This window comes from Podarcis gaigeae, assembly GCF_964106915.1.
Source record: "Podarcis gaigeae genome assembly, chromosome: 11".
Taxonomy (NCBI): Eukaryota; Metazoa; Chordata; class Lepidosauria; order Squamata; family Lacertidae; genus Podarcis; species Podarcis gaigeae.
The window spans coordinates 34,265,660-34,290,839 of record NC_139687.1 but is presented as its reverse complement, the minus strand read 5'-3'; the positions used below and the strand labels follow the sequence as shown (position 1 = coordinate 34,290,839).

The window sequence follows — 25,180 nt, the reverse complement described above, 5'->3', positions numbered from 1 at the left end:
ACAAGGAGGCCCAGCTTCGCCAGAAACTTTGCTGCGTGCAGCCAAAAGAAAACTACGCCCCGCGTCTCTCACCTACATTTATGAGGGTCGCAGCCTTCAAGCTGCGCTTCCGCGATTCCAGCTCGGCGCCCACTTACCTGGGAGTAAGTCTCTCTCAGTGGCTTCACAAGGGGACTTCTTTCTGAGCAGCCAGATATTGGAGCGCACTGGACGCCTCTCAGAAATGGGAACTCCCGGACTCTTCAAGTCCCGCTTTTCGCCCGGGCACTTTTCTCCCAAGGCTCAACCAACGACCACAGCACCTTCCTGCCGCCGCCGCCTCACTCGCAACCACACCTCGCGGGCGCCCTGCGCTCCCACAACCACCGGGAGCGGAACCAAGAAGGCGCCTTTTTCTTTCTGGCGCAGCGCAGCCTCACCGCGCTCAGCCTTTCTTTACGCAGCTTTCCTGCCCCAGAAGAGACTTGCAAGCTGGCTTCAGGCGGGGAAGGAATGCGCAAAAATCCCGGGAATGACGAGGTTCCTTCTTCCGCCTTCCCGGCGAGGTTTCTTTCCCTCAGCGGCTCTACCAAAGAGAACCGTCCCCTCCCGCGCGTCATGCGCTCATGTCCTAGTCGCGAGTGAGGCGCAGCCTACCTGCCCGCCCGTCCGCTCCAGGTAGAGCGGCTCTCCTGCTAGGCTGCCCCCACCGGCTGAAATGGTTGCTGCTTCCGCTTGACGAAGATTTTGCTCCACGCGAGAGGCGCTTCCCCGCCCCCCAATCTTTTGTATCCCCCACCCACCGCCTGGAAGGTCTAGAGTGGGCCCTCAACTCAAGTCTCCAACCTGTTAACCCCTACAAAGTTGAAGTCAATTCATTGACCAGCTGGGCGAATTTATGGGAGAGTAAATACCACAGTTTTGTTTAGACTTGCAGATTATGCAACTGGGCAAAGAAGCAGGCACTGTATGGTGGGGGCAGGGAGATAGCCTTTTAAAGGTCCTTTGGGCCAGTTGCACTTTTTGGATGCAGTTGAAATGACTTGTGGCCCAAAGGCAAGTTTGTCTAACACACGCTGTACCCGCTTCAGTTTTATAAACATCAAAAAATCACAAAGCATACAAGGAATTCAGAAATTTATTTACATCTTAAATAATACACAGCCCAGAACTTAAATGCTTTGTACAGGTTTTCTATCACTGCAGGTAAAGGTTACTTTTGTGAAATTCTAACAAAACTATTGACAGTGTCCCTCCAAATATCTGTAAGAGGCATGTAAATCAGTGCATTTGTCTCATAATACTGATTTCCACACCACCTCTCGGACTGGGACCAAAATTTTGAACTGAAGTGCACACCATCGAAGCTTTACAGTGTAGAGTCAAATAGGACTGGCGAAATCCAGTACTCAGATATCTTGTGTATCATTTATTTCTCTGGAAATGAAGCTGCGTGAAACTCTGGCAAAGTAGTAATAGCTCAAAAAAATAAGTTGAAGTTATCAGTAGTAGCACTCTCAGTACAGTTGGCTAAGACTGCTTATAAAATATGAAACCTAAAATTATGTTAAACACTATCACAGCTTTGGGGTTGCCATTTCACACCGTCTAGTCACTGTCATATTCCTCTATGATTAGTTCATTTTCCTCTATGATTGCTTGTGCTAAAATTGGCTGAGGTTGACTGGCTGGTAGTTCATTTCCACTAGATTGGCTGGAAGGAAGAGGACTTTCATATGGTTCATTTTTCTCACTGGTTTTGTTTTTCTCCATTTGGGTAAGCACATTTGTGGACTGCATCTCAGCAAAATCCCCTTCATCGTCACTGTCTAGGACCTGTATTGCCGAGTCTTTATCAGTAAGAGCTTCAAGCTTCAACCTGTTGTGGAATGAAAGTAATAAAAGTTCAGAAACATTTTATGCTTTTGCAGAGAATTACTGAGGAATTCAGGTATGCAAATAACAGATAAAAACTAACATCTGTTTCGCCTTTTCTCTCATTGCCTTTCGAAGTTAAGCTTATAAAGCTGCATTCTTAAAGTGAGCAACAGGTAGGTGTGTGGACACACGAGAAGAAAATAGTTTTGTATGCCTAGTTTGTAATACACCTAAAAAAACCTTACAGTCCAGATTTCCAAACTGTGTGTATTGACAGAGGATTACATGATTTGCTGTACCACTTTCTTCCTGTTGACTTTCACAACAGATTGTGACCCCTTAAAAACTACTGAAAAGGAGGAGAGATTGCAAATGCCTAGTTGCTATTAGCCCAGTTTTTGCATTTAAACACAGAAAGCACAGTTAGTTGCCTTATAGGACAAATCTCACAGTGTATAATTGTAAATTTAAAACCAACATGAGGTTTTACACTTCTTAGTAATATCTCATATATGCAGACTATTCCCTCTCCCAACATAGCCCAGGGTATGGCCTTGAAGACATATAAGGCCTCCACTTTGCTGAAGGCAAGCAGGTCTGGGCAGTATATGGATGGGAGACTGCCTGAAAACTGTACATATTCTGGTTTGGGTTGCATGTAGAAAGCTAGGATATAAATAATAAAAGAATAAATAATAAAACACATAGAGTCCTTGATATGGTCAGAGTGACATATCAAGTTGATTGTTACTTTTCCCACCTTATAGATTGAGAAATAACCAATGTAGTCAAAGTGCTATATGAAAGTATATACTGATATATCGAGCAAACATATTCCAATTTGCGAAAGAGCCACAGCAGGCATTTACCTTCCAAAGTGTTTCTTTAAAGGAAGCCTTCCAATGTCCTGAATAAAAGTAATCTGAGCTGAGAAAGAATACACAAAAAATATTCCTTAGAATTGTGTTAGAACTTGAATTTGTTGTGTATCCAGAGTACACAATCCCATTTTAAGCTAAGACTGTTTTGCAATACTTCCTCCACTCCTGATTTAGACCAGAGATAGATAGATAGATAGATAGATAGATAGATAGATAGATAGATAATATTAACATACCATCTAGGGTTTGCTTAATCATTACATTATTTTCCATGGCCAAAGGCTTTTCTGCTCTAAAGCTTCACCCTCCATATCCCAATCAATACATTTGTCATGCTGCTGTAGGAAAAACTGAATGAGTGCAATTTTAGCAACTGCCCTTGCTCCTAAAAAATGAGCGTCTATAGAAGCCCTTTGGCCCAAGTATGCAAACATGCTACAGGCAGCACAATGAGAAAAACAATGTTGAAGCAATAGGGCAAAGCATCAGATGCAGTTGTGCTGACACAAACGCTTAGAGAACTGACATTACAGAGCATGATCAACATCTCCCATGTGGTGTTAAACCAAGGTTAAGAGTAAATTATCAGTACTAACTGCTTACCATCAGAGTTTGGCTAAGAACTTCCAATACATTTTCTGAAAAAAAGAGTTTGTTTGTTTTTTTAAAAAGTACCTTGGTTTCTCATTGGATTTGTCAGCATGGCAAGATAAGGTAACAGCTGGGTCTGAAGGCACAATGGTGGTAAACAGAAACTTGAAAAGAGGGATTTTGCAGCACTGCAGTTTTCCTGAAACTATAAGGAGGCAGAACGAAGAAGTCTAATAGTAAAATATATTATCTACAGTTAAAGCACAAAATTTCTCTTCCCTCTCTCTACCAATTATAAATATCAGGAGGTTATTTTGCCAGAACTTCCATGCCTTAGAAACCCAACATTAAAACAAGCATGCAGCACTATCCAGGAAATAACTATTGAGATCTGGTGTGATACATCACCTAGACAGCTGCAGGAGCTTAAAGCATCAAGTTATTTCTTTCCATTTTGATTTTCCTATTTATTTTTTTCTGGAGATAGCATAAATTGAAGGTCTGTCCATTTTTACTCGAAGCTGCTACACTAACAATCCAAGAGGTACACTTCTTTATTCCTAACCATGTTACAGAGTATGTTGAAATGTATTTTTCCCAGACCAAATGCTAGTTTGTGGTAGCCGCTAAATATATTTCTTCTTAGGTTGTTTGTGTAGTCAAACTGGTCCTAGATGACACTGCAGGAATGATTCATCTAAGATATTTTCCTTGGCTAGATGGCACAAGGCAATCCTTTAATTAAAACTTAAACTGAAACCTTAATCTTATTAAATAACTCTTTAATCTTGTAATGAATATGCTTATCAAAAACATGCAAGCTAAGGCAATCTTACAGCATTATTAACCTATACCACAAATCAGATGAGAATGAGACTAAGAAAGCTGAACTTAACTTACTGTTTCTATTTTATGTTATGATTTGCAATAAATGTAAAACGTTTTACAATAAATGTTGAAATAAAAAATATCATTTCAAAATAATTACCTTTTTGTTTATTAGGAACCACTGTGGTTTATGAAGGGGTCGAAAGCCCATTCCTCCTTTGCTTTGAGCAGAGGCTCTGGATCTGTTTGAATGCATTACGCCCCTTGTGGCTATGGATGCACTATATTCCCGGAGTGTAGGTCTTGCCTACAGGAAATGATAAAAACAAGATCAAGGTGAAAGGGGAACATTTCTGGCAGTCAAGTTTTCACCTAGTTGCAACTGAGCATTTATTTGAGGTAAGTATTTTAAATTCCCAGGTTTTTCTAAATTGGTTAAAATCATTTGATGATTTGAACTTATCAGTTTCATATGGTGAATAATGAGCAATGCAACCCCCTCACACTTGCAACAGCTGGTATTTTTCCATGCCATGTAGTCTGTTGGTTCAAACACACGGGAGCAAATTTAAAGGATGTCTGTTGGATTGTGTCATGGATATCCACTCCTGCTTCCTCTCCTCTACCCATAGCCCCTCACAACTCCAAGATAGACTCTAGGGGTCCCCCAATCTTCCAGAGCAAATTTGGTATGTGCATTAGAGGCTGTAGGGATGAGGAAAGGGAGATCAGCTGGGTGTCATTTATAAAAAAAGTATCTGAGACACGACAACTTTATCCAGACTATAGAAAGACTAGCTAGAAAATGGCACATGCTTTCTTCGGAACAATTGTTTGGTAAGGCAAAGCATGAACAGTAAGCTTTAAAGTTACATAAAACACACTCATACAAGAACAACAAGTCTAAGGGAGTGCACTAGGTAAATGTTGATGTCTGTTACAATTCTAAGCAGGGTGGGAGGTTATTGGTTTGTCTTTATTTTATGCATTTTGTTTTCATTTTGCGTTTTTATGTTGTGAACTGCCCCATGATCTTCAGATGAAGGGCGGTATTATTAATTCATAATAAGTAATAATAAGCAGAAACAGTTATGGTAATATATGAAACACAGAACCTACAAATTTAGCACACCCACTGAGGAATGGTGAAGCCATTCACTTTCCTTGGTTCAAAATGTTTATTTTTCCCTCCTCTGACATTTATTCTGAAGCCTTCATATTTCTATGTTTTGTTACTTTAACCTATTGTTACTTTTTAAAACTTACATCCCAGTTACTGCAAAGGAAGTCAGCAGTACTCAAATATTCACTGGCTCTCACAAGATCATCTATATCAGAGAAAAAGTCTATGTAGTTTTGATGAAGGTATAAATTAAATAAGTCCCCAGGCATGTGTGACTTTTCTACGACATCCTAAATAAAGGAGAACATACAGAATTAAAGTTATGCATCAGGAGGAAATGAGTTAGCATTATGACATATTAAGAATATCACTGTTACATCTACCACTTACATAGGATAACTAGCAGTATTTTTTCACTCAATTAATAGTAAACAGTAAATGTATTTACCTCAGGATGAACAAGCAAGGGATTTCGTTCATATTCTGTTAAATGAACAGGTAACCGAGGAAATTCCAAATCTGTTGCTGGTTCTCCTGTAAAAATAACACACACTACAGCTACATACAGTGCTACCTCGGTTTAAGAACCTAATTCGTTCTGGAGGCCTGTTCTTAACCTGAAGCACCACTTTAGCTAATGGGGCCTCCAGCTGCTGCTGCGCCGCCAGAGCACGATTTCTGTTCTCATCCTGAAGCAAAGTTCTTAACCCGAGGTAATATTTCTGGGTTAGTGGAGTCTGTAACCTGAAGCGTATGTAACCTGAAGCGTATGTAACCCGAGGTACCACTGTATAAGTTTGCATTAAATATGAGAAGCATAGAGTATTTGGATATGGAGACAGGTTACTGACCAGAGATGAGGGGATTGTCTACAACTCAAACTTGGCTAGTACTGGTTCACATGGCTTACAGCACACATAGACGTCCATGTGACCAAGGCTCCTGGTAGTGTGTGCAAGTTTTAATTGCATGGAAGCCTGCGCATGAGCTGGTATTCATGTTCAGTTTATGCCAAGGCATGGATCTATAGGACAGGGCTTGCTCCCAATAATTGTGCAATGCCCTCTGCTCACAATTCATATGTGACAGATTCCAGTTAGAAAAAACAATAGCTACTCATTCTTTATATTGTCTTAAGAGTCAGAAAAGTAAATGAATCAGTTGTTGGCAAATGTAGAAGCTGTCAATAATTGACATGACAATTCTTCCCCTCACACAAATAGAGTTAAGAATAATAGGTTAACGTGTTCTTACTTTTGCAGTAAAGTATTTTCCCCAAGGCATGGAACAGAAAGATGGAGGAATCTTTGGCGCCAACAGCTTGTAACTCCTGGTTACCAAATTTCTTTTTCTTCTTTACTTTAGATAATGTATCATATTTTAATGTGGAATTCCCCTTTTTCTGCGACAGAAAGTTGTTCTCTGATGAGCAGTCTGGTAATCAAAAACCAACAAAAGAACAAAGTGGTAGACTGTAAAACATGAAATCCAGATTTTTTTATTCAATAGAAAAATAAGGTTCGCTCATTATTTCACAAGCGGAGAGTTGTCTTTTCTGTTAATCTTTGGATCAGCACCACAGTATAAAAGCCCCATTTAACAACCAAGAGACATTCAATTCTTGTCTTGCATTGATAGCGTTCCCGCAAAGCTACCCCAACAGTGTTAAAATAAAAATGATTTCCACAAAACACAAACTTATATAAGCAGAAAAAGTTCCATACTTGCCTCTTAAAGAAGAAAACTGAAGGTTATTTATTGCACTCCTAATATCACCTGAACATCCTTTGCAAATCAACTCTAATGAAGATATGTCAGGGACATCGGTTTTTTCTCCATTCTGCAAAGAAAAGCAAAAGCATCTGTAAGGTCTTTAGTCTGCACAACAAGACTACTATTAGTTTGTGAGAGCCAGTGTGGTGTAGTGGTTAAGAGCGGTAGTCTCGTAATCTGGGGACCTGGGTTCGCGTCTCCGCTGCTCCACATGCAGCTGCTGGGTGACCTTGGGCCAGTCACACTTCTTTGAAGTCTCTCAGCCCCACTCACCTCACAGAGTGTTTGTTGTGGGGGAGGAAGGGAAAGGAGAATGTTAGCCGCTTTGAGACTTCTTTGGGTAGTGATAAAGCAGGATATCAAATCCAAACTTCTTTGTAGATAAACATTGGCCATAAGCTTTATATGATTTTATTAAACTGATGTTTGCAGCATCAAGTAACCTAAGAGATTAGACTTCCATTAGTTCTCACCTCTTTGCTCTCTCAATCAGTGTGCCACCTGGTATTAGTAATACTCAGAACACATTCACGGGTTTCCTTACTCAATGGTGGAACAATGCTGCATATGATACTATTATTTACATTTCTAAGTCACCTGTTAACTGAGCATAAACACATATCCATACACTACTAAACTCCTACAGCTCCTCTGATAGTAAAACAAATTACAAGTGCTATGTGTGGGGAAGCCATTTGTATACATCCATGTATTTCTGAGCTTCTTGTTTTTGTTTTATTTTACCTGTACTTTCCGTCAAAGGAGTTCAGAACACTGTATACGGTTGCCCACTACAGATCTGTGAGGTAGGGTAGTCTGAAAAATGCTGACAGACCTCAGTCATTTGGCAGCCACGTCTCAAACACAAGCCACGTTAAAAGTTATTCTATTTTTTTGGAAGGAGCAGACTAAATAACTCTCTCAATTGATACCTTCAGCTAACCTTTACAATATGACCATATTGCAACTGTCCCAGTGCTGCTTTAATTTGACCTACCGTCTTGAACTCTGCTCCAGCTATTCGATTTAGAACTTTCATCATCATCGTTGGAGCCACGGGGTTAAAACTGAGGAAATTAATGAGGCAGATGGTCAATATATATTTAATAATGAATCCTCAGTTGCAACCAATGCACTCAATGATCATTTTACCTAATGTTAGCTATATGTAGTTCCTCCTGAATCTCCTTTGGAAATAGAGACCTTTGGTTGCTGGCTCCACTGAAGGCATCTGATATTATAAACACAAGAGGACATCTGCTTGTCCGCACAAACCTTCTAAAATGAAAAATGAAAAGAGAAAGTCCCAAGTTTAAAGGCAAGTGTTGATCTACGGTATTTTTCGCCCCATAGGACGCACCGGCCCATAGGACGCACCTAGTTTTTTGGGGGGGAAATAAAGGAAAAAACTTTTATTTCCCCCCCAGGTGCGCTGTGCTAATCCCGAAGCTTGGGGCGTGCTGAGCTCAGTGCGCCCCAAGCTTCTGGGTGCCGGCAAGGTCTCCGCTAGCCGTGGGAGAGCTGCGCGGCTTTCCCAGGGCTAGCGGAGCGCTGCGCTAATCCCAAAGCTTGGGGAGAGCGGAGCTCAGCGCGCCCCAAGCTTCTGGGTGCCGGCAAGGTCTCCGCTAGCCGTGGGAGAGCTGCGCGGCTTTCCCACGGCCAGCGGAGCGCTGCGCTAATCCCGAAGCTTGGGGAGAGCGGAGTTCAGCGCGCCCCAAGCTTCTGGGTGCCGGCATGGTCTCCGCTAGCCCTGGGAGAGCCGCGCGGCTCTCCCAGGGCTAGCGGAGTGCTACGCTAATCCCAAAGCTTGCGGCGTGCTGAGTTCAGCGCGCCCCAAGCTTCTGGGTGCCGGCAAGGTCTCTGCTAGCTGTGGGAGAGCCGCGCGGCTCTCCCACGGCTAGAGGAGCGCTGCGCTAATCCCGAAGCTTGGGGAGAGCGGAGGTGAGCGCGCCCCAAGCTTCTGGGTGCTGGCAAGGTCTCTGCTAGCCCTGGGAGAGCTGTGCGGCTCTCCCACGGCTAGTGGAGTGCTACGCTAATCCCAAAGCTTGCGGCGTGCTGAGTTCAGCGCGCCCCAAGCTTCTGGGTGCCGGCAAGGTCTCCGCTAGCTGTGGGAGAGCCGCGCGGCTCTCCCACGGCTAGAGGAGCGCTGCGCTAATCCCGAAGCTTGAGGAGAGCGGAGTTCAGCGCGCCCCAAGCTTCTGGGTGCTGGCAAGGTCTCTGCTAGCCCTGGGAGAGCTGTGCGGCTCTCCCACGGCTAGAGGAGCGCTGCGCTAATCCCAAAGCTTGCGGCGTGCTGAGTTCAGCGCGCCCCAAGCTTCTGGGTGCCGGCAAGGTCTCCGCTAGCTGTGGGAGAGCCGCGCGGCTCTCCCACGGCTAGAGGAGCGCTGCGCTAATCCCGAAGCTTGGGGAGAGCGGAGTTCAGCGCGCCCCAAGCTTCTGGGTGCTGGCAAGGTCTCTGCTAGCCCTGGGAGAGCTGTGCGGCTCTCCCACGGCTAGAGGAGCGCTGCGCTAATCCCAAAGCTTGCGGCGTGCTGAGTTCAGCGCGCCCCAAGCTTCTGGGTGCCGGCAAGGTCTCCGCTAGCTGTGGGAGAGCCGCGCGGCTCTCCCACGGCTAGAGGAGCGCTGCGCTAATCCCGAAGCTTGGGGAGAGCGGAGTTCAGCGCGCCCCAAGCTTCTGGGTGCTGGCAAGGTCTCCGCTAGCCCTGGGAGAGCTGCGCGGCTCTCCCACGGCTAGCGGAGCGCTGCGCTAATCCCGAAGCTTGGGGAGAGCGGAGTTCAGCGCGCCCCAAGCTTCTGGGTGCTGGCAAGGTCTCTGCTAGCCCTCGGAGAGCTGTGCGGCTCTCCCACGGCTAGCGGAGCGCTGCGCTAATCCCGAAGCTTGGGGAGAGCGGAGTTCAGCGCGCCCCAAGCTTCTGGGTGCTGGCAAGGTCTCTGTTAGCCCTGGGAGAGCTGCGCGGCTCTCCCACGGCTAGCGGAGCGCTGCGCTAATCCCGAAGCTTGGGGAGAGCGGAGTTCAGCGCGCCCCAAGCTTCTGGGTGCTGGCAAGGTCTCCGCTAGCCCTGGGAGAGCTGCGCGGCTCTCCCACGGCTAGCGGAGCGCTGCGCTAATTCCGAAGCTTGGGGAGAGCGGAGTTCAGCGCGCCCCAAGCTTCTGGGTGCCGGCATGGTCTCCGCTAGCCCTGGGAGAGCCGCGCGGCTCTCCCATGGCTAGCGGAGTGCTACGCTAATCCCAAAGCTTGCGGCGTGCTGAGTTCAGCGCGCCCCAAGCTTCTGGGTGCCGGCAAGGTCTCCGCTAGCTGTGGGAGAGCCACGCGGCTCTCCCACGGCTAGAGGAGCGCTGCGCTAATCCCGAAGCTTGGGGCGTGCGGAGCTCAGCGCGCCCCAAGCTTCTGCGTGCCGGCAAGGTCTCCGCTAGCCTTCGGAGAGCTGGGTCTCCCACGGCTAGTGGATAGCTTCCTGAAGCCTGGAGAGCGAGAGGGGTCGGTGCGCACCGACCCCCCCTCGCTCTCCAGGCTTCAGGGAAAGCCTGCATTCGCCCCATAGGAAGCACACACATTTCCCCTTCATTTTTGGAGGGGAAAAAGTGCGTCATATAGGGCGAAAAATACGGTAGATATCAATCTGTAGGAGTCTATTCTAGCAATAAGCAACTAGAAGCCTCTGGCCCAAGAATGCCTCCCACCTCAAAATGTTTACATTCCACCCCCAGACACAAAAAATTCAGAATAAATTGAATGATGTGAAGGTTTCCATTTGTGTTCGTGGAATTTTATAGCACTTCAGCCGTATTCCTCAAAGTGGCCCTTTGATAAAACAAACTGCTAACCATGGCTTTATACTCACCTCAAGATTTCATGTAAACAGCTATGGTCACGGTAAAAATGGTTTGGCATATCCTATAAAAACCAAATACAATACTGTTATTCCAGCTTTTTTCCATTATCATTGGAGTTACACTGTTCAAACTGTTCAAACTGTTAAGAGAAGTCTTATGTCATGACAAATGCAGCTAATCCTCTCCTTACCTTATATTAGCGCTTCACAATATTCCTATTTTAGCATCTCTGTAGCATTAATATTGTGGGTGACCATTAAGACTATAATATGAGTCATATGCTTATTTTACTTGACATTTATAATAACAAACTGTTTACATTAAAGTGCTACTTTAGATAAACCCAAATGTTCCTGTGCTCTTAGTAGGCTCACTGTGACAAAATTTTCAAATCATTCCGTGAATCACCCCATACGATTATACTAACTCCTATCTTGCATTATTTACTTATTTATATACTGCTTAATATTCAAAATCCCTAAGCAGTTTACATAAAACAGAGTCCTTTAAAATACAAGAAAAATATATATAAGGTTTTAACTTGAATTAGTCAGTCAACTATTTTTACTCACTTCCACAAGAATAAGTCTTCTGTCAGTTTCCATGGATTGTCCAACCATCTGAAGACTGGCATATTTGTTTGCTCTTAATAGAAACTCTTGAAAGAGAGCTGTCTGGCTCTGATAAGGAAGTATCTGAAAATCAGACTCTGAACAGGAGAGTTTATTTTACAGTGTATACCTTATAAATAACAATAATATGAACATGAAGATTCAGTATCCTAGGACCCATCTGCTTTGAATTTGGTGTTTTAGAGCAACAGGCCATTTTTTGCCTGCTGACAAATAGCACAGGCTAAAATCCACCAAAGGTGTAGATTACGGGAACTGGATGGGTGGTACAAGTATACCACATCTTTGAAGAAAAAGAGTGCAGATATGATCTTTATAGTTTCTATTTTCCATCAGCGGATAAAGGTATCTGCCTTAACTTAGAAATCCCATCCACCTTCATTTTAAGAGCTTCAGTTGTTGTACAAATCAGTATACTCTACAGAAAAAGCAGCTCTGCAAGCTTAAGAACCAATTTACTGAGGGGGGAAAGGCCAGCCCCACTGTTCCCTTCCCATTACTGCAAAACTATCAGTTTTGAATTGTGAAAATGTTTGAAACCATGGGGTGAAAAGAGGGTCTACTAGTGAAGATCTGAGTATGTATCTAAAGTATCACACTATTAAGTAGAAATGAGACTCATTAATTCCAATGAAACTTAGAACAATTTGATGGACATCAGATTGTGATATTATGACAAATACACAAACCTACCAAATATATTCTAACTGCTTGACTCAAAAAGTCTTCAATTAAATGCTTACCATGGCTCAAAGAATCTATGACGTCGTCTTTCTTGAAGTCTAGTGATACAGGATTTATCCATTCTTGCACTTGAATGCCAAGATCTTTGGCTAATATTTCCACAGTTGCAGACTTGCCACATCCTGGAGGACCAGTTAATAATAAAATAGAGCCTTCCTACAAGACACCATATAATAAACCAACTTGCTATATTAGAAGGAAAAAGCAGGATAAATTGTTAATTCCCCCCCTCCCCACACTTTCTGTTAGCACAGTTTCTGTTGTTAAATTACAAATTACAATCCCAATGATTCACTATTTCACCACACTTATACAAGTGTAAAATTAATTGCTTATTAGGTAATCATATATACTGCAAAGAATTGGAAGCAGCAATAAAATGCTACCAAAACAAAATATTTGGCAAATTCTGTTACTACCCCTAATACTAGTTTTTATTTGAATTAGGACGACAAAAAAAAAAAAAAGCTAACAGCAGTTTGGATCCCATCCATATCCGCCACACACACACACACAAACAAAAACCTGTGTGGAAGGGAACTTGCCAGCAATGCTCTTCTGAAAACACTTGTGCAAGAGGAAGAATATATGCAGACTTTTCCCATGCAATGATTTAGCTCCAAGTATAACACTGCAAACGTCGGCACCTTTTAATTCATCCCTGTATGCCCCTCTGTTAACATACCAGAGTATCGCAGCATTTCTCAGGTCACAATGCAGCAAAGTCCACCAGGCAATGTGGAAAAACTTAACATGCATGCAGAATAACTTTTTTGAGTGACATGCAACTAGTTTTCATTTGGAGCAGACCCATTTGAATTACTGAACATGGCTAAGTTGCATCCAAAAATTTCAGGGTGCCTACTCTGAGCCAAGCTTACTCCTTGCCATTCACTCCTCTCAAAAGAAGCTGTAGCTCAGTGGTAAAGCATTGGCTTTGCATGAAGCAGCTCCCAGGTTCAATAATCGGCATCTCTAGGTAGAGCTGGGAATATCAGCCTCAAAATCAGGAGAACTGCTGCCAACAGACAGTACTGAGCTACATGGAAAACCAACTGTCTGATTGGTATGGATCTACTTATGTTCCTCTCCCCAGGTTGCAAAGAAGCAAACAGTTAAATGCATATCTAGCAGTTCAGAAAAGGAAGGGGAAAGGCCATCAAATGATGCCTATTTCCCTATGGTATGTCAGTCCACATGTCAAAAAGCTACAGTTTATGTTAACTTTGTTTTCAAGTGCACCGTATTATATTTCCTAAGAATTTATTTTGCTGCTACAAACTTCTAGAAAATTACTGTGCCAAATCTCAAAAGCAGATTACTGCTGCAAAATGAAATATCATGCAGGATTTGTGTTATTTTCTCACCTCATCTCTGAAGAAAATATAATCTGTTGAACATTTCCCAGTAGGAGTCTTAAGTTACACAAAGCCTTCAAAACAAACTTAGTGGCAGGTAAAGCTACTAAGTAAATATATGCTACCTGTCTGAGTGGCCTTTGAAATGTGTGATCTTTTAACCATGCTTCAACTTCTTCAATTTTCTTCTTGTGTATGGCAAGCTCATTCTAATGAGAAAAAGAATTAATAATATATAGTTCAGGCAAATAATTTTACAGTAGAATTAAATACTGCGAAAGAACACTGATGTAGCATATCCTCTTGGTACCTGTAACAAGTTAATTATTAGTGTAAGCAGAATAAAAATGGTTCTATTTTCACTGTGTTTCCGTAACTGGCCTGGCTCAGTTTGTCTTCCAAACTGGGATTCATTTTGGCCAGAATTCAGGCTATTAGGGTTCCAGCTATCTGGTGTCCATCTCCAAGCCCCGAAGTGTGGAGATTACATCACACACAGCAGAGTTCAGGGCCTGAGATTCAGCAGCAGCCTTCAGACTGCAAATAGTTCCACAGCCTACTAAACTAACTAAAACAGGCTTCCTCAACCTCAGCCCTCCAGATGTTTGGAGACTTCAATTCCCATCATCCCTGACCACTGGTCCTGCTAGCTAGGGATCATGGGAGTTGTAGGCCAAAAACATCTGGAGGGCTGAGGCTGAGGCTGAGGCAGCCTGAGCTAAAATAAGGGGCATCTGCAGGAAGGGTCTGAAAGCTACCACAAGACCTCTGTCCTAATGAACTGGAATGTGATTACAGTACATAATTGCCACATATCGGAGCCAAGGGACTAGATCTGCATTAATTTTCAAGGCATTCAAAGGACATCCAACATATTTCTAGAAACGACCATACGTGGACAGAAGTCTTGCTCACATCTCTGTTTATTAAGCTGAAAGATGATCATCTAGACATAGTCAATATCATGACTCAATAACAAGTGCAAAAATATTCCATTGCTACTGCATAATATTCCAAACACTTGCTGACCATTTAAAAAGATCTATTTTAAATGAACAAATTTCCAAATGCACTTCAAATCAAAACATATATCTTATACTTTTCTATTAACCAAGTATACCTATGTTCTATCAACTTAATAAATCTATGAAACACTAACTATTTTTCCTTTTGGACACACCACTTCAGCAATACACATAGCTATTTGTTGTTTTTAAAGGAATTTTAAACTAAACTTTACCTGAGTTTTCGGTTTGTATTTATCCACCCAAGATTCGTTTTGGCCATGGTTTTGTTTTGAGAGTTTATATTTATATTGCTCATCTATAGAAAGTGGCTTTCTTTTTTTTCTTTCAGTCTTACAACTTTCTATCGGAGAGCAACGCTCTTTTTTCTTCCGACTGTGTTTGGTATCTGTTGATGGCTTCTTATGAAGAATTTCGGATGACAGAATTGTATCCTTACAGAAATCACTAAAAGATGGCTCCACCCAATCAGTCACCTGACAAAATATAAGTAAACAAAAGTTATTGCATGGTAGAAATGATTAATTCTTAAACCAACTAATATTTTACAGTAGGGTAGTCCAAGGTCTTAATAACAACAACTTTGTCATACTATTGGAAAGCACCCTTTCAACTTTTAAGATCTAATTGAACATTCAGTAACTTTGTTTTAATACAAGAAAGGGAGTCTGGAATCAGCATAAAATTATGAAAATAGTATGTCTTAAGTTTATATATATATATTTAGCCATGGTGTGTTCAACAGTTTTTATTTCCAGTAACTATACTTTGTCTGGAACATTTAACTGTGATTTCCAAACTACCATTGGCTGATGTTGTGAAAAGTGATAATAAAGGAAGCAATCCTTCTCTACATGAGTATAACAACTGTGCATAAAAGAATAATACAATCCAAAGTCTTTAATATTTTAAAGTAATCACTCACTTTGACTTCAGCAATCTTTCTTTTTGAATATTTTTTTGACATCATCAACCTTTGTAGTTTCCATCCGAAGCATATGACCAGCAGCCCTTTAAATTAAATGACCTAAAAAAGCGTAAAATATTTATGTAAACAAACTTTGCACAAATAGAATTTTAAAATGTCCAACTAGGCAAAACATCCAACTAGGGCTGCCTTGCAAATAATTAGATGAGGGGATAGCCCCAGGGAAGGAAGCTGCTATTTTCCTCCAAATGTGCTGTTTTTCCAAGTAAAGGTTCATTCCTAACCCTGGCCACTGCTCAACCAGTCTGTATGGAATGCCAGGCCACTTCTTCACACAGGGCCTTTTGGGTCTTCCTGCTGGATTTCAGTGGCAGAGATCTTACCGGCTTCCACTTTATCCACCCCCTTCCCAGACTGGTGCAAAAGGGATTGGGATTGTTTCTACCAACTCATGGTGGTGGAGAAAAACCTCAGAAACTAATTAGCAGCATGACTGTGAAACATATTCCTGCAATAATTTTTAAATATAGTGGTACTAGTACGTCAGGCAGTAGTAGGCAGATTTCAGTAACCTGTCACAGACAACTATAGGTTTCATCTATACAGCAGGCAAAAACATCAGAACTGGATATTCAGTCACAAATTTAAGCTGTCATACCATCCCCAAAGGCTACACAATATAAAGAGTACACTCACACACACAGACAGTTGTCCAAAAATATAAGCACGCTGGTGTTTGAGTTAAAACCATCCTCAAGGCAGCTTATGACATGAAAAGATTTGCATAATTACAAACATAACGGAAGTCATAAATAAAACACATCAAAAAGTACACAACCAAATTAAAACAATTTCCACACGAATCATAACATGATCTAGAAATAAAGATACAAAAATCAGCATCAGTATTATTATTTATTCAACTTCTACAGTACGAGCAACCAAAGAAACCTCCAAACTCTACCCCAGCCGAAGAGTCTGTTCAGCAGCTTTTGTAGCTGGGGTCAGTCAGGGACCCGCCCACCAAGGCCAGGTGGGAAAATAACGGCCACCAAGGCACGGAGGCAGATCTTCCAGGGCGAAAGGGAAGGCAGCCCAGCCGAACTCAGCGGGACTTACTTCTGACCGGACATGCTTCGGACTGCGCCGCTCCTTCAGGGATGTCCAGCCGAGGGACTTGTGGAGCGGCTCTGCCCGACTGTGTTGCGCTGACCCTTCTCCGCCGCTTCTGTAGCCCAGGCAGCGCCTTACTCGCCCTTCTCCATCACCAGGGAGACCTGCCGCGGTCCCGTAATACCCGCCGGAGGCGCCTTTCTCCTCCTGGGACTCAGGCTGCCTCCATTCAGGCTGGGGGCTTCCCACGCATGTGGGCGCCCAGCTGATGGCGAAACGCTAAGGCCTCACCCTCTGGCCCCAAAGAAAAGCCAAAAGCTCGCCGAAACGTACGTATGTATGTATGTATGTATGTATGTATGTATGTATGTCATGCGTGATTCTTACCTTACAGAGTCGCCTTCCTATTTACCAGAAGACGGGCGGAAGAAAGGGGGCCCCTGTGACGTTGTTATTATGCGCTGACTCGGGCAGAGTTGGGAAAGGTCCCCGCGAAGGATGAACACGTGTCTTCGTGACGCCTTTCCAGGCACTTGGATCGTCCCCCAAGCGAACATGAGGAGACCAAATATTCTTCTCACGGGTAAGAGCAAAACGGGTTGTGTTTGTATCTCATGCAAGTGCTTTAGAAACATAAGGTCCCGGGTCCAGTTTCTAGTGTTCTCGGATGAAGGCAACCAGTAACAAGGCTGGGAAAGATTCCCGTCTCAAATCCTATCCTGGAAAGCTGTGTGTTTGGGTCGACTCGGTGCGAGGCAGCTTCATGGGTTTTAACCTGATTGTGTGCCTCGGGAAATGTCACTTTTACCCTCCTATTTCTACTTCAAATATGAGGCCTGGGCTAACATGCAAGCAAACTATGTGATCGAATGGGCTATAACATTGTTTTGAATGCTGCTCCGTGTTTGTTTGTTTTATATAACATGCAAATACAAAACTTGTTCTTTGCCACATGCCATACAAGCTGATTGTAGACAATTTTTAATATAGAGAAGCGTTCAAAGTGTGATGCACACGCCTGCAGGATATTTTTTAAAATGGAAAGTCTTTGGCTATCTTGCGTGAACTAGGCCTGTCTGGGCCTTTAGTAGCAGTTTTCGTGTGGAGTTGATTACAGTACAGTGGTACCTCGTGTTACATATGCTTCAGGTTACATACGCTTCAGGTTACAGACTCCGCTAACCCAGAAATAGTACTTGAGTTTAAGAACTTTACTTCAGGATGAGAACAGAAATCGTGCTCCGGTGGCACGGCAGCAGCAGGAGGCCCCATTAGCTAAAGTGGTGCTTCAGATTAAGAACAGTTTCAGGTTAAGAACAGACCTCTGGAATGAATTAAGTACAGGTACCGCTGTATATGTTATTAGTTGCTACTATTGATTACTGTTTTGTTATGGCATATGCTGCTTTGTAGGTACGCCTGGTGTTGGGAAAACTACCCTAGGCAAAGAGATCGCTGCAAGAACAGATTTTACTTACATTAATGTGGGTGATTTGGCCAAAGAAGGTGAGTTTTTATTTTACAGAACTTAACACTTGAAAGTTGATGTAGAATTCGTATTCAAGTTATATACTGGTATGTAGGTATAGTTTCCCCTTCATGGATCACTGCCTTGCCGTGGCGAAGGGGCTTGAAGAACTCAGAGAAGCTATGAACTATGCCGAGCAGGGCACCCAAGATGAACGGGTCATAGTGGAGAGTTTTGACCAAACGTGATCCACCTGGAGGAGGAACCGGCAAGCCACTCCAGTATCCCTGCCAAGAAAACTCCATGGACAAAGACAACAGGCATATAAAAGATATGACGCTGGAAGATGAGCCCCTCAGGTCGGAAGGCGTCCAACATGCTACTGGGGAAGAGCGGAGGGCAAGTACAAGTAGATCCAGAGCTGATGAAGCGGCTGGGCCAAAGCCGAAAGGACGCTCAGTTGCGGATATGCCTGGAAGCGAAAGGAAAGTCCAATGCTGTAAAGAAAAATATTGCATAGGAACCTGGAATGTAAGAACCATGAACCTGGGTAAGTTGGAGGTGGTCAAAAATGAGATGGCAAGAATAAATATTGACATCCTGGGCATCAGTGAACTAAAATGGACGGGAATGGGTGAATTCAGTTCGGATGACCATCATATCTACTACTGTGGGCAAGAAACCCATAAAAGAAATGGAGTGGCCCTCATAGTCAACAAAAGAGTGGTGAAAGCTGTACTGGGATGCAATCTCAAAAATGATAGAATGATCTCGATACGAATCCAAGGCAGACCTTTTAACATCACAGTAATCCAAGTTTATGCACCAACTACTTGTGCTGAAGAAACTGAAATTGACCAATTCTATGAAGACTTACAAGACCTTATAGAAGTGACACCAAATAAGGATGTTCTTCTCATTATAGGGGATTGGAATGCTAAAGTAGGGAGTCAAGAGATAAAAGGAACAACTGGCAAGTTTGGCCTTGGAGATCAAAACGAAGCAGGGCAAAGGCTAATAGAGTTCTGTCAAGAGAACAAGCTGGTCATCACAAACACGCTTTTCCAGCAACACAAGAGACGACTCTACACATGGACATCACCAGATGGGCAGCATCGAAATCAGATTGATTATATTCTCTGCAGCCAAAGATGGAGAAGCTCTATACAGTCAGCAAAAACAAGACCTGGAGCTGACTGTGGCTCAGATCATCAGCTTCTTATAGCAAAATTCAAGCTTAAACTGAAGAAAGTAGGAAAAACCACTGGGCCGGTAAGATACAATCTAAGTCAAATCCCTTATGAATACACAGTGGAAGTGAGGAACAGGTTTAAGGATTTAGATTTGGTGGACAGAATGCCTGAAGAACTATGGATGGAGGCTCGTAACATTATACAGGAGGCAGCAACGAAAACCATCCCAATGAAAAGGAAATGCAAGAAAGCAAAGTGGCTGTCCAATGAGGCCTTACAAATAGCGGGGGAGAGAAGGCAAGCAAAATGCGAGGGAGATAGAGAAAGATACAGGAAATTGAATGCAGATTTCCAAAGAATAGCAAGGAGAGACAAGAAGACCTTCTTAAACAAGCAATGCAAAGAAATAGAGGAAAGCAATAGAATGGGAAGAACCAGAGATCTGTTCAAGAAAATTGGAGATATGAAAGGAACATTTCGTACAAAGATTTCCACAATAAAGGACAAAAGTGGAAAGGACCTAACAGAAGCAGAAGACATCAAGAAGAGGTGGCAAGAATACACAGAGGAATTATACCAGAAAGAAATGGATGTCTCGTATACCCCAGGTAGTGTGGTTGCTGACCTTGAGCCAGACATCCTGGAAAGTGAAGTCAAAAAGCACTGCAAATAACAAGGCCAGTGGAAGTGATGGCATTCCAGCTGAACTATTTAAAATTTTAAAAGATGATGCTGTTAAGGTGCTACACTCAATATGCCAGCAAGTTTGGAAAACTCAGCAGTGGCCAGAGGATTGGAGAAGATCAGTCTACATCCCAATCCCAAAGAAGGGCAGTGCCAAAGAATGCTCCAACTACCGCACAATTGCACTCATTTCACATGCTAGCAAGGTTATGCTTAAAATTCTACAAGGAAGGCTCAAGCAGTATGTGGACCGAGAACTCCCAGAAGTGCAAGCTGGATTTAGAAGAGGCAGAGGAACCAGAGACCAAATTGCAAACACGCGCTGGATTATGGAGAAAGCTAGAGAGTTCCAGAAAGACATCTACTTCTGCTTCATTGACTATGCAAAAGCTTTTGACTGTGTCGACCACGGCAAACTATGGCAAGTTCTTAAAGAAATGGGAGTGCCAGATCACCTCATCTGTCTCCTGAGAAATCTCTATGTGGGACAAGAAGCTACAGTTAGAACTGGATATGGAACAACTGATTGGTTCAAAATTGGGAAAGGAGTACGACAAGGCTGTATTTTGTCTCCCTGCTTATTTAACTTATATGCAGAATTCATCATGCGAAAGGCTGGGCTGGATGAATCCCTAGCCGGAATTAAGATTGCCGGAAGAAATATCAACAACCTCAGATATGCAGATGACACAACCTTGATGGCAGAAAGTGAGGAGGAATTAAAGAACCTTTTAATGAGGGTGAAAGAGGAGAGCGCAAAATATGGCCTGAAGCTCAACATCAAAAAAACGAAGATCATGGCCACTGGTCCCATCACCTCCTGGCAAATAGAAGGGGAAGAAATGGAGGTAGTGAGAGATTTTACTTTCTTGGGCTCAATGATCACTGCAGATGGTGACAGCAGCCACGAAATTAAAAGACGCCTGCTTCTTGGGAGAAGGGCAATGACAGGCCTAGACAGCATCTTGAGAAGTAGAGACATCACCTTGCCAACAAAGGTTCGTATAGTTAAAGCTATGGTTTTCCCAGTAGTGATGTATGGAAGTGAGAGCTGGACCATAAAGAAGGCTGATCGCCGAAGAATTGATGCTTTTGAATTATGGTGCTGGAGGAGACTCTTGAGAGTCCCATGGACTGCAAGAAGATCAAACCTCTCCATACTGAAGGAAATCAACCCTGAGTGCTCACTGGAAGGACAGATTGTGAAGCTGAGGCTCCAGTACTTTGGCCACCTCATGAGAAGAGAAGACTCCCTGGAGAAGACCCTGATGTTGGGAAAGATGGAGGGCACAAGGAGAAGGGGGCGACAGAGGACGAGATGGTTGGATAGTGTTTTCGAGGTTACCAGCATGAGTTTGAGCAAACTGCGGGAGGCAGTGGAGGACAGAGGTGCCTGGCGTTCTCTGGTCCATGGGGTCACGAAGAGTCGGACACGACTAAACGACTAAACAACAACAACAACAGGTATAGTTTAGATATATGTGGTAGAGTTCAATGTTGTGCTATTATGAACATTCTCTCTATGCAAGCATTTCAGCTCATCATATGGAACAACCCCACCCCTCTCTCCTGACTCTCCCGGCCCCTTCCTGCCCAAACCAATTCTGGGAGGCATTCAGTGGGAGAAGAGGGAGAAAGCTCCATTGCATAAGCAGTAGTCCTTGCACAGAGTTTCTGCTGACAGGATGCCGAGATGAATCCTATCCATAGCTATAATGCTAAAGGGAATAAATTCTGTTTATAGACATGCTTGTTAAAAAAAAACTTTTAAACATACGTCTAAAATGCATAGAGTAAGCCTCATTGGACTTAGGAACTTATTTCTGAATAAAACCCATAATATTGGGCTGCGCACAGGTTTTTGAGAGACATATCTTAAAAAAGCAATTGACAGCAAACCATTGGAAACATTTTTTGTATTCTTACCATTTCTTCCTCATTATACAGGGGAGCTATACGAAGGATTTGATGAGGAATATGGATGTCCAATTTTAGATGAAGACAGGGTACGTTTACATTTAAAAACTAGCACAGTTGTGGGTTTTATTTTGTTACTAAGAATACATTTATAAGTTTATTTTATATGAATTCTCTTTTAGGTAGTTGATGAACTGGAAGAGAAGATGAGTGATGGCGGTGTAATAGTTGATTATCACAGCTGTGACTTCTTTCCTGAACGTTGGTTTAATATAGTATTTGTGCTTCGAACTGAAAACTCAGTCTTGTATAACAGATTGGAAAGCAGGTAAAATCAGTGCTACAAAATAGATGCAGTACCAGATTTGGTTTAGGATGAAGCCTCTTGTTAGTACATAGTCTTGTCTCTGTTTTTTAACCTAAAATGTGCTCCCAAATTATCTCAAGTGTTTTTGTCTTATCTTATTTTATTTTTTTAGAGGATACAAAGGAAAAAAGCTTCAAGACAACCTTCAATGTGAAATTTTTCAGATCATTTATGAAGAAGCCATGTCATCGTATAAGGAAGACATTGTTCATCAGTTGCCCAGCAACATTCCAGAGGACATGGAGAACAACTTAGATCAGATTATACAGTGGATCGAACAGTGGATGAAAGACAACAACTAGTAATTTAATATATAATATTAATAGACCAAACAGTCTTAGAAATAACTTAATTCAATAGCACTGGCTGACTGGTTCTTGTCAGTTACACTTGCTGTTTCAGTCATTGAGGAAACAGTAACAGTTACTTTTCTGTGAAAATAAAATTGGAGATAAATGAAATTCAGCAGATTTATGCTGCACTAATTATAGCTGGATTCATATGAGTGCAGAAACTGGACATAAGTTACAGACTTGGAAACTTTAAAAAACATGACATTCTGTGTCTTAAGATTCTTTTTGAAGATTTGGTTGACAAGGTTAATAACAAACTGCACTGGCTTGTTTAGGTGTTAGCATCTCAATTGCTGTGCAACTTCCTTTTTTTTTTGGTAATACGTTGAATTGTTCTGTGGAGGTTTTAATTTTTTAATGGTGGGGCTTGGTTTGTGACAATGTTCCAGGTTATTAAGTTATCGACATGCAATGTCCTTTAATATATTTGTGTGTGTATATATATTTCATTTACTAGCTCATAGTAAATGTTATCAGTCTTTCAAGCCTAAAAGCTTTCCCGGTGAAGTTACTTCTAATGCTATGGGAATATTGACCTGTCGTTGCAAATGTAATACATTGACTATACACAGTGCAACCTGAAGTGCAACCACAGGTCATGTTATTGATGTGAACACACATGCCAGTTCCACATAATAGGAAGCCCTATTTGGATAGCAGCTTCCCATAGCATGTATGTGTGTCAGATCTATGTTTTGTCTGTTGACTACCACAACGCATGTGCAAAATACACAGTACCAAGTGAAAGGTAGGTAGAAAATTGGTTATGCATGAATAAAGTATTAAGTCTGTTTGTAAGTATGTTTATTAGTGTCTCTTCTTTGTGTTAAAATATTTAGCTCCAGAGGTCTGATCTTTGAAATTTATAATGAAATTATAAAAATTGCAAAGGACACTGATTAGTATCTTAATAGGAAGCACATCTTCCTGTTGTCAGTTGGGAAAGGCCCACTTTGATTGCCCTGGTAGTTTTGTGGTAATTCAGCATATATAAAGCACTGATGTTTTCTTTTCTGGAACTAAAAAGGTTTAAAGGTATTCTTGAAAAGGAGCCTCCTTCTGTAGGAATAGGAGACTCCTACTGAATTTAAGCATATACTAACTTAAATGCAGCACCAGTACTTAAGATACTCCTAGCTGCACATTCTATGGTATAATGTAAATTACACAGTCATTCAGTGTGTATAGTACAACTGACACTTATGGCGGATACATATTGTCATGGCAGTGAACATGATAGGACTTTCCCGTTCTCCTCTTCCTCTTCACGCTTCCAGAAGGTTCCCCAATTGTCCAGAGTAGATTTTGAGGGGCATCAGTGTACAGGTCAGGGGGAAAGTCGCATTGCACAAGTGGCTGTCACTGTTGGGTGTTGCCCTTATCCATGGAGCATTTGATTTGTGCCTCTTATAACGTCATTGTATGTTTGTGTTTTGTATATATGAAAATGAAAATCCTCAAGTTTGCCATTTTCCTAACTAAGCTACTTTGACTTGAAACTTTTATTATTTACTAAATAACTATTGGAAATGACTTTGTACTTAATATAATTTTGATTTATGGGGAAATGGGTCTATAGTTTTGTAAGTTTCTTAATAAAAAGGAGTGCATTTAATGGTAAACATTTAGCTTTGCATTTATATACAGGTATGTCTATTAAAGTGCCTTCTATGATATGCTGTAAGCAATTTCTTTTAATGAATGTTTAAATACGTTGTTTCTATTCAACTTTTGTAGTAGCTCTTGCTGTGTTCAATAAATTTGCTTGTATTGATGACCAGTTAAGAAAACCATTTAACTTCAGACATGTATTGCAGCTAAATCTGTATCACACTCATCCTTTCCTGTTTGTCAAAGCTTAATAATCCTATAGTGCAATAGAGGATTTTGACATGTAGTAGCTACCTATGTATGTGGGAAGACCCTTCATGAAGTGGTAGAGCTCATACTTTGTTTAAGGCCAGAGGTTTAATAAAAAGGTTCCATGGTGGCAGGTCATCTATCTATCTATCTATCTATCTATCTATCTATCTATCTATCTATCTATCATCTATCTATCTATCTATCTTAATTTATCCTTTTTCAAATAAAATAAAAATAATTGTACATTTTCCAATTAACATTCAATTAGTATTACTTCCCCTCCACCACTCCATGGTTTCCCCAAGTATTGTAATATTGATGCATATTCTAATTATTCTATAACTTATCTCCTCCATAATATTCTCCTATATGTATTTTACTGCTGTTATTACTCCAAACCTACTTACGTTTTAACATGTTTACAATTTTTTTTTAATAAGCTGCAAACATGTTCCAGTCCTCCTTTAAAAGCTCATCTTGATCTCTAATTTTACTAGTTAAGCTTGCTAGTTGGCAGTTGAAACTGAAGGAATATGCTCAATCTTATAGGTCATTTATAAAATCTTGAGCTGTTGTCACTACATACTGATCTAGATGGACTAAAGATCTAATGGTGTAAGGCAGCTTCATACCATTAATTGCCTGAAT

The 25,180-nt window shown here is 42.0% G+C and overlaps 2 protein-coding genes across 2 annotated transcripts; one reads left to right on the top strand and one right to left on the bottom strand.

The window, feature by feature from the left end:
* Positions 1 to 1,099: 1,099 nt before the first annotated feature.
* Positions 1,100 to 16,730, bottom strand: RAD17 (RAD17 checkpoint clamp loader component). Its single transcript, XM_083703209.1, has 17 exons — positions 16,694 to 16,730; positions 15,572 to 15,673; positions 14,862 to 15,122; positions 13,747 to 13,830; positions 12,263 to 12,419; positions 11,460 to 11,596; positions 10,896 to 10,948; positions 8,206 to 8,331; positions 8,051 to 8,120; positions 7,009 to 7,120; positions 6,535 to 6,714; positions 5,729 to 5,814; positions 5,424 to 5,570; positions 4,318 to 4,464; positions 3,414 to 3,534; positions 2,727 to 2,784; positions 1,100 to 1,858 (listed from the first exon to the last, which is right to left on the bottom strand). The coding sequence occupies exons 2-17, from the start codon at positions 15,614 to 15,616 to the stop codon at positions 1,588 to 1,590; spliced, it is 2,055 nt and encodes a 684-aa protein (XP_083559335.1). The 5' UTR covers positions 15,617 to 15,673; positions 16,694 to 16,730; the 3' UTR covers positions 1,100 to 1,587.
* A 404-nt stretch (positions 16,731 to 17,134) lies between these two features.
* AK6 (adenylate kinase 6) lies at positions 17,135 to 24,459 on the top strand. The gene is made up of 5 exons (XM_083703350.1): positions 17,135 to 17,270; positions 18,101 to 18,193; positions 21,980 to 22,038; positions 22,132 to 22,277; positions 22,429 to 24,459. Exons 1-5 carry the CDS (start codon positions 17,186 to 17,188, stop codon positions 22,616 to 22,618), a joined length of 573 nt encoding a protein of 190 aa, XP_083559476.1. The 5' UTR covers positions 17,135 to 17,185; the 3' UTR covers positions 22,619 to 24,459.
* Positions 24,460 to 25,180: the final 721 nt, after the last annotated feature.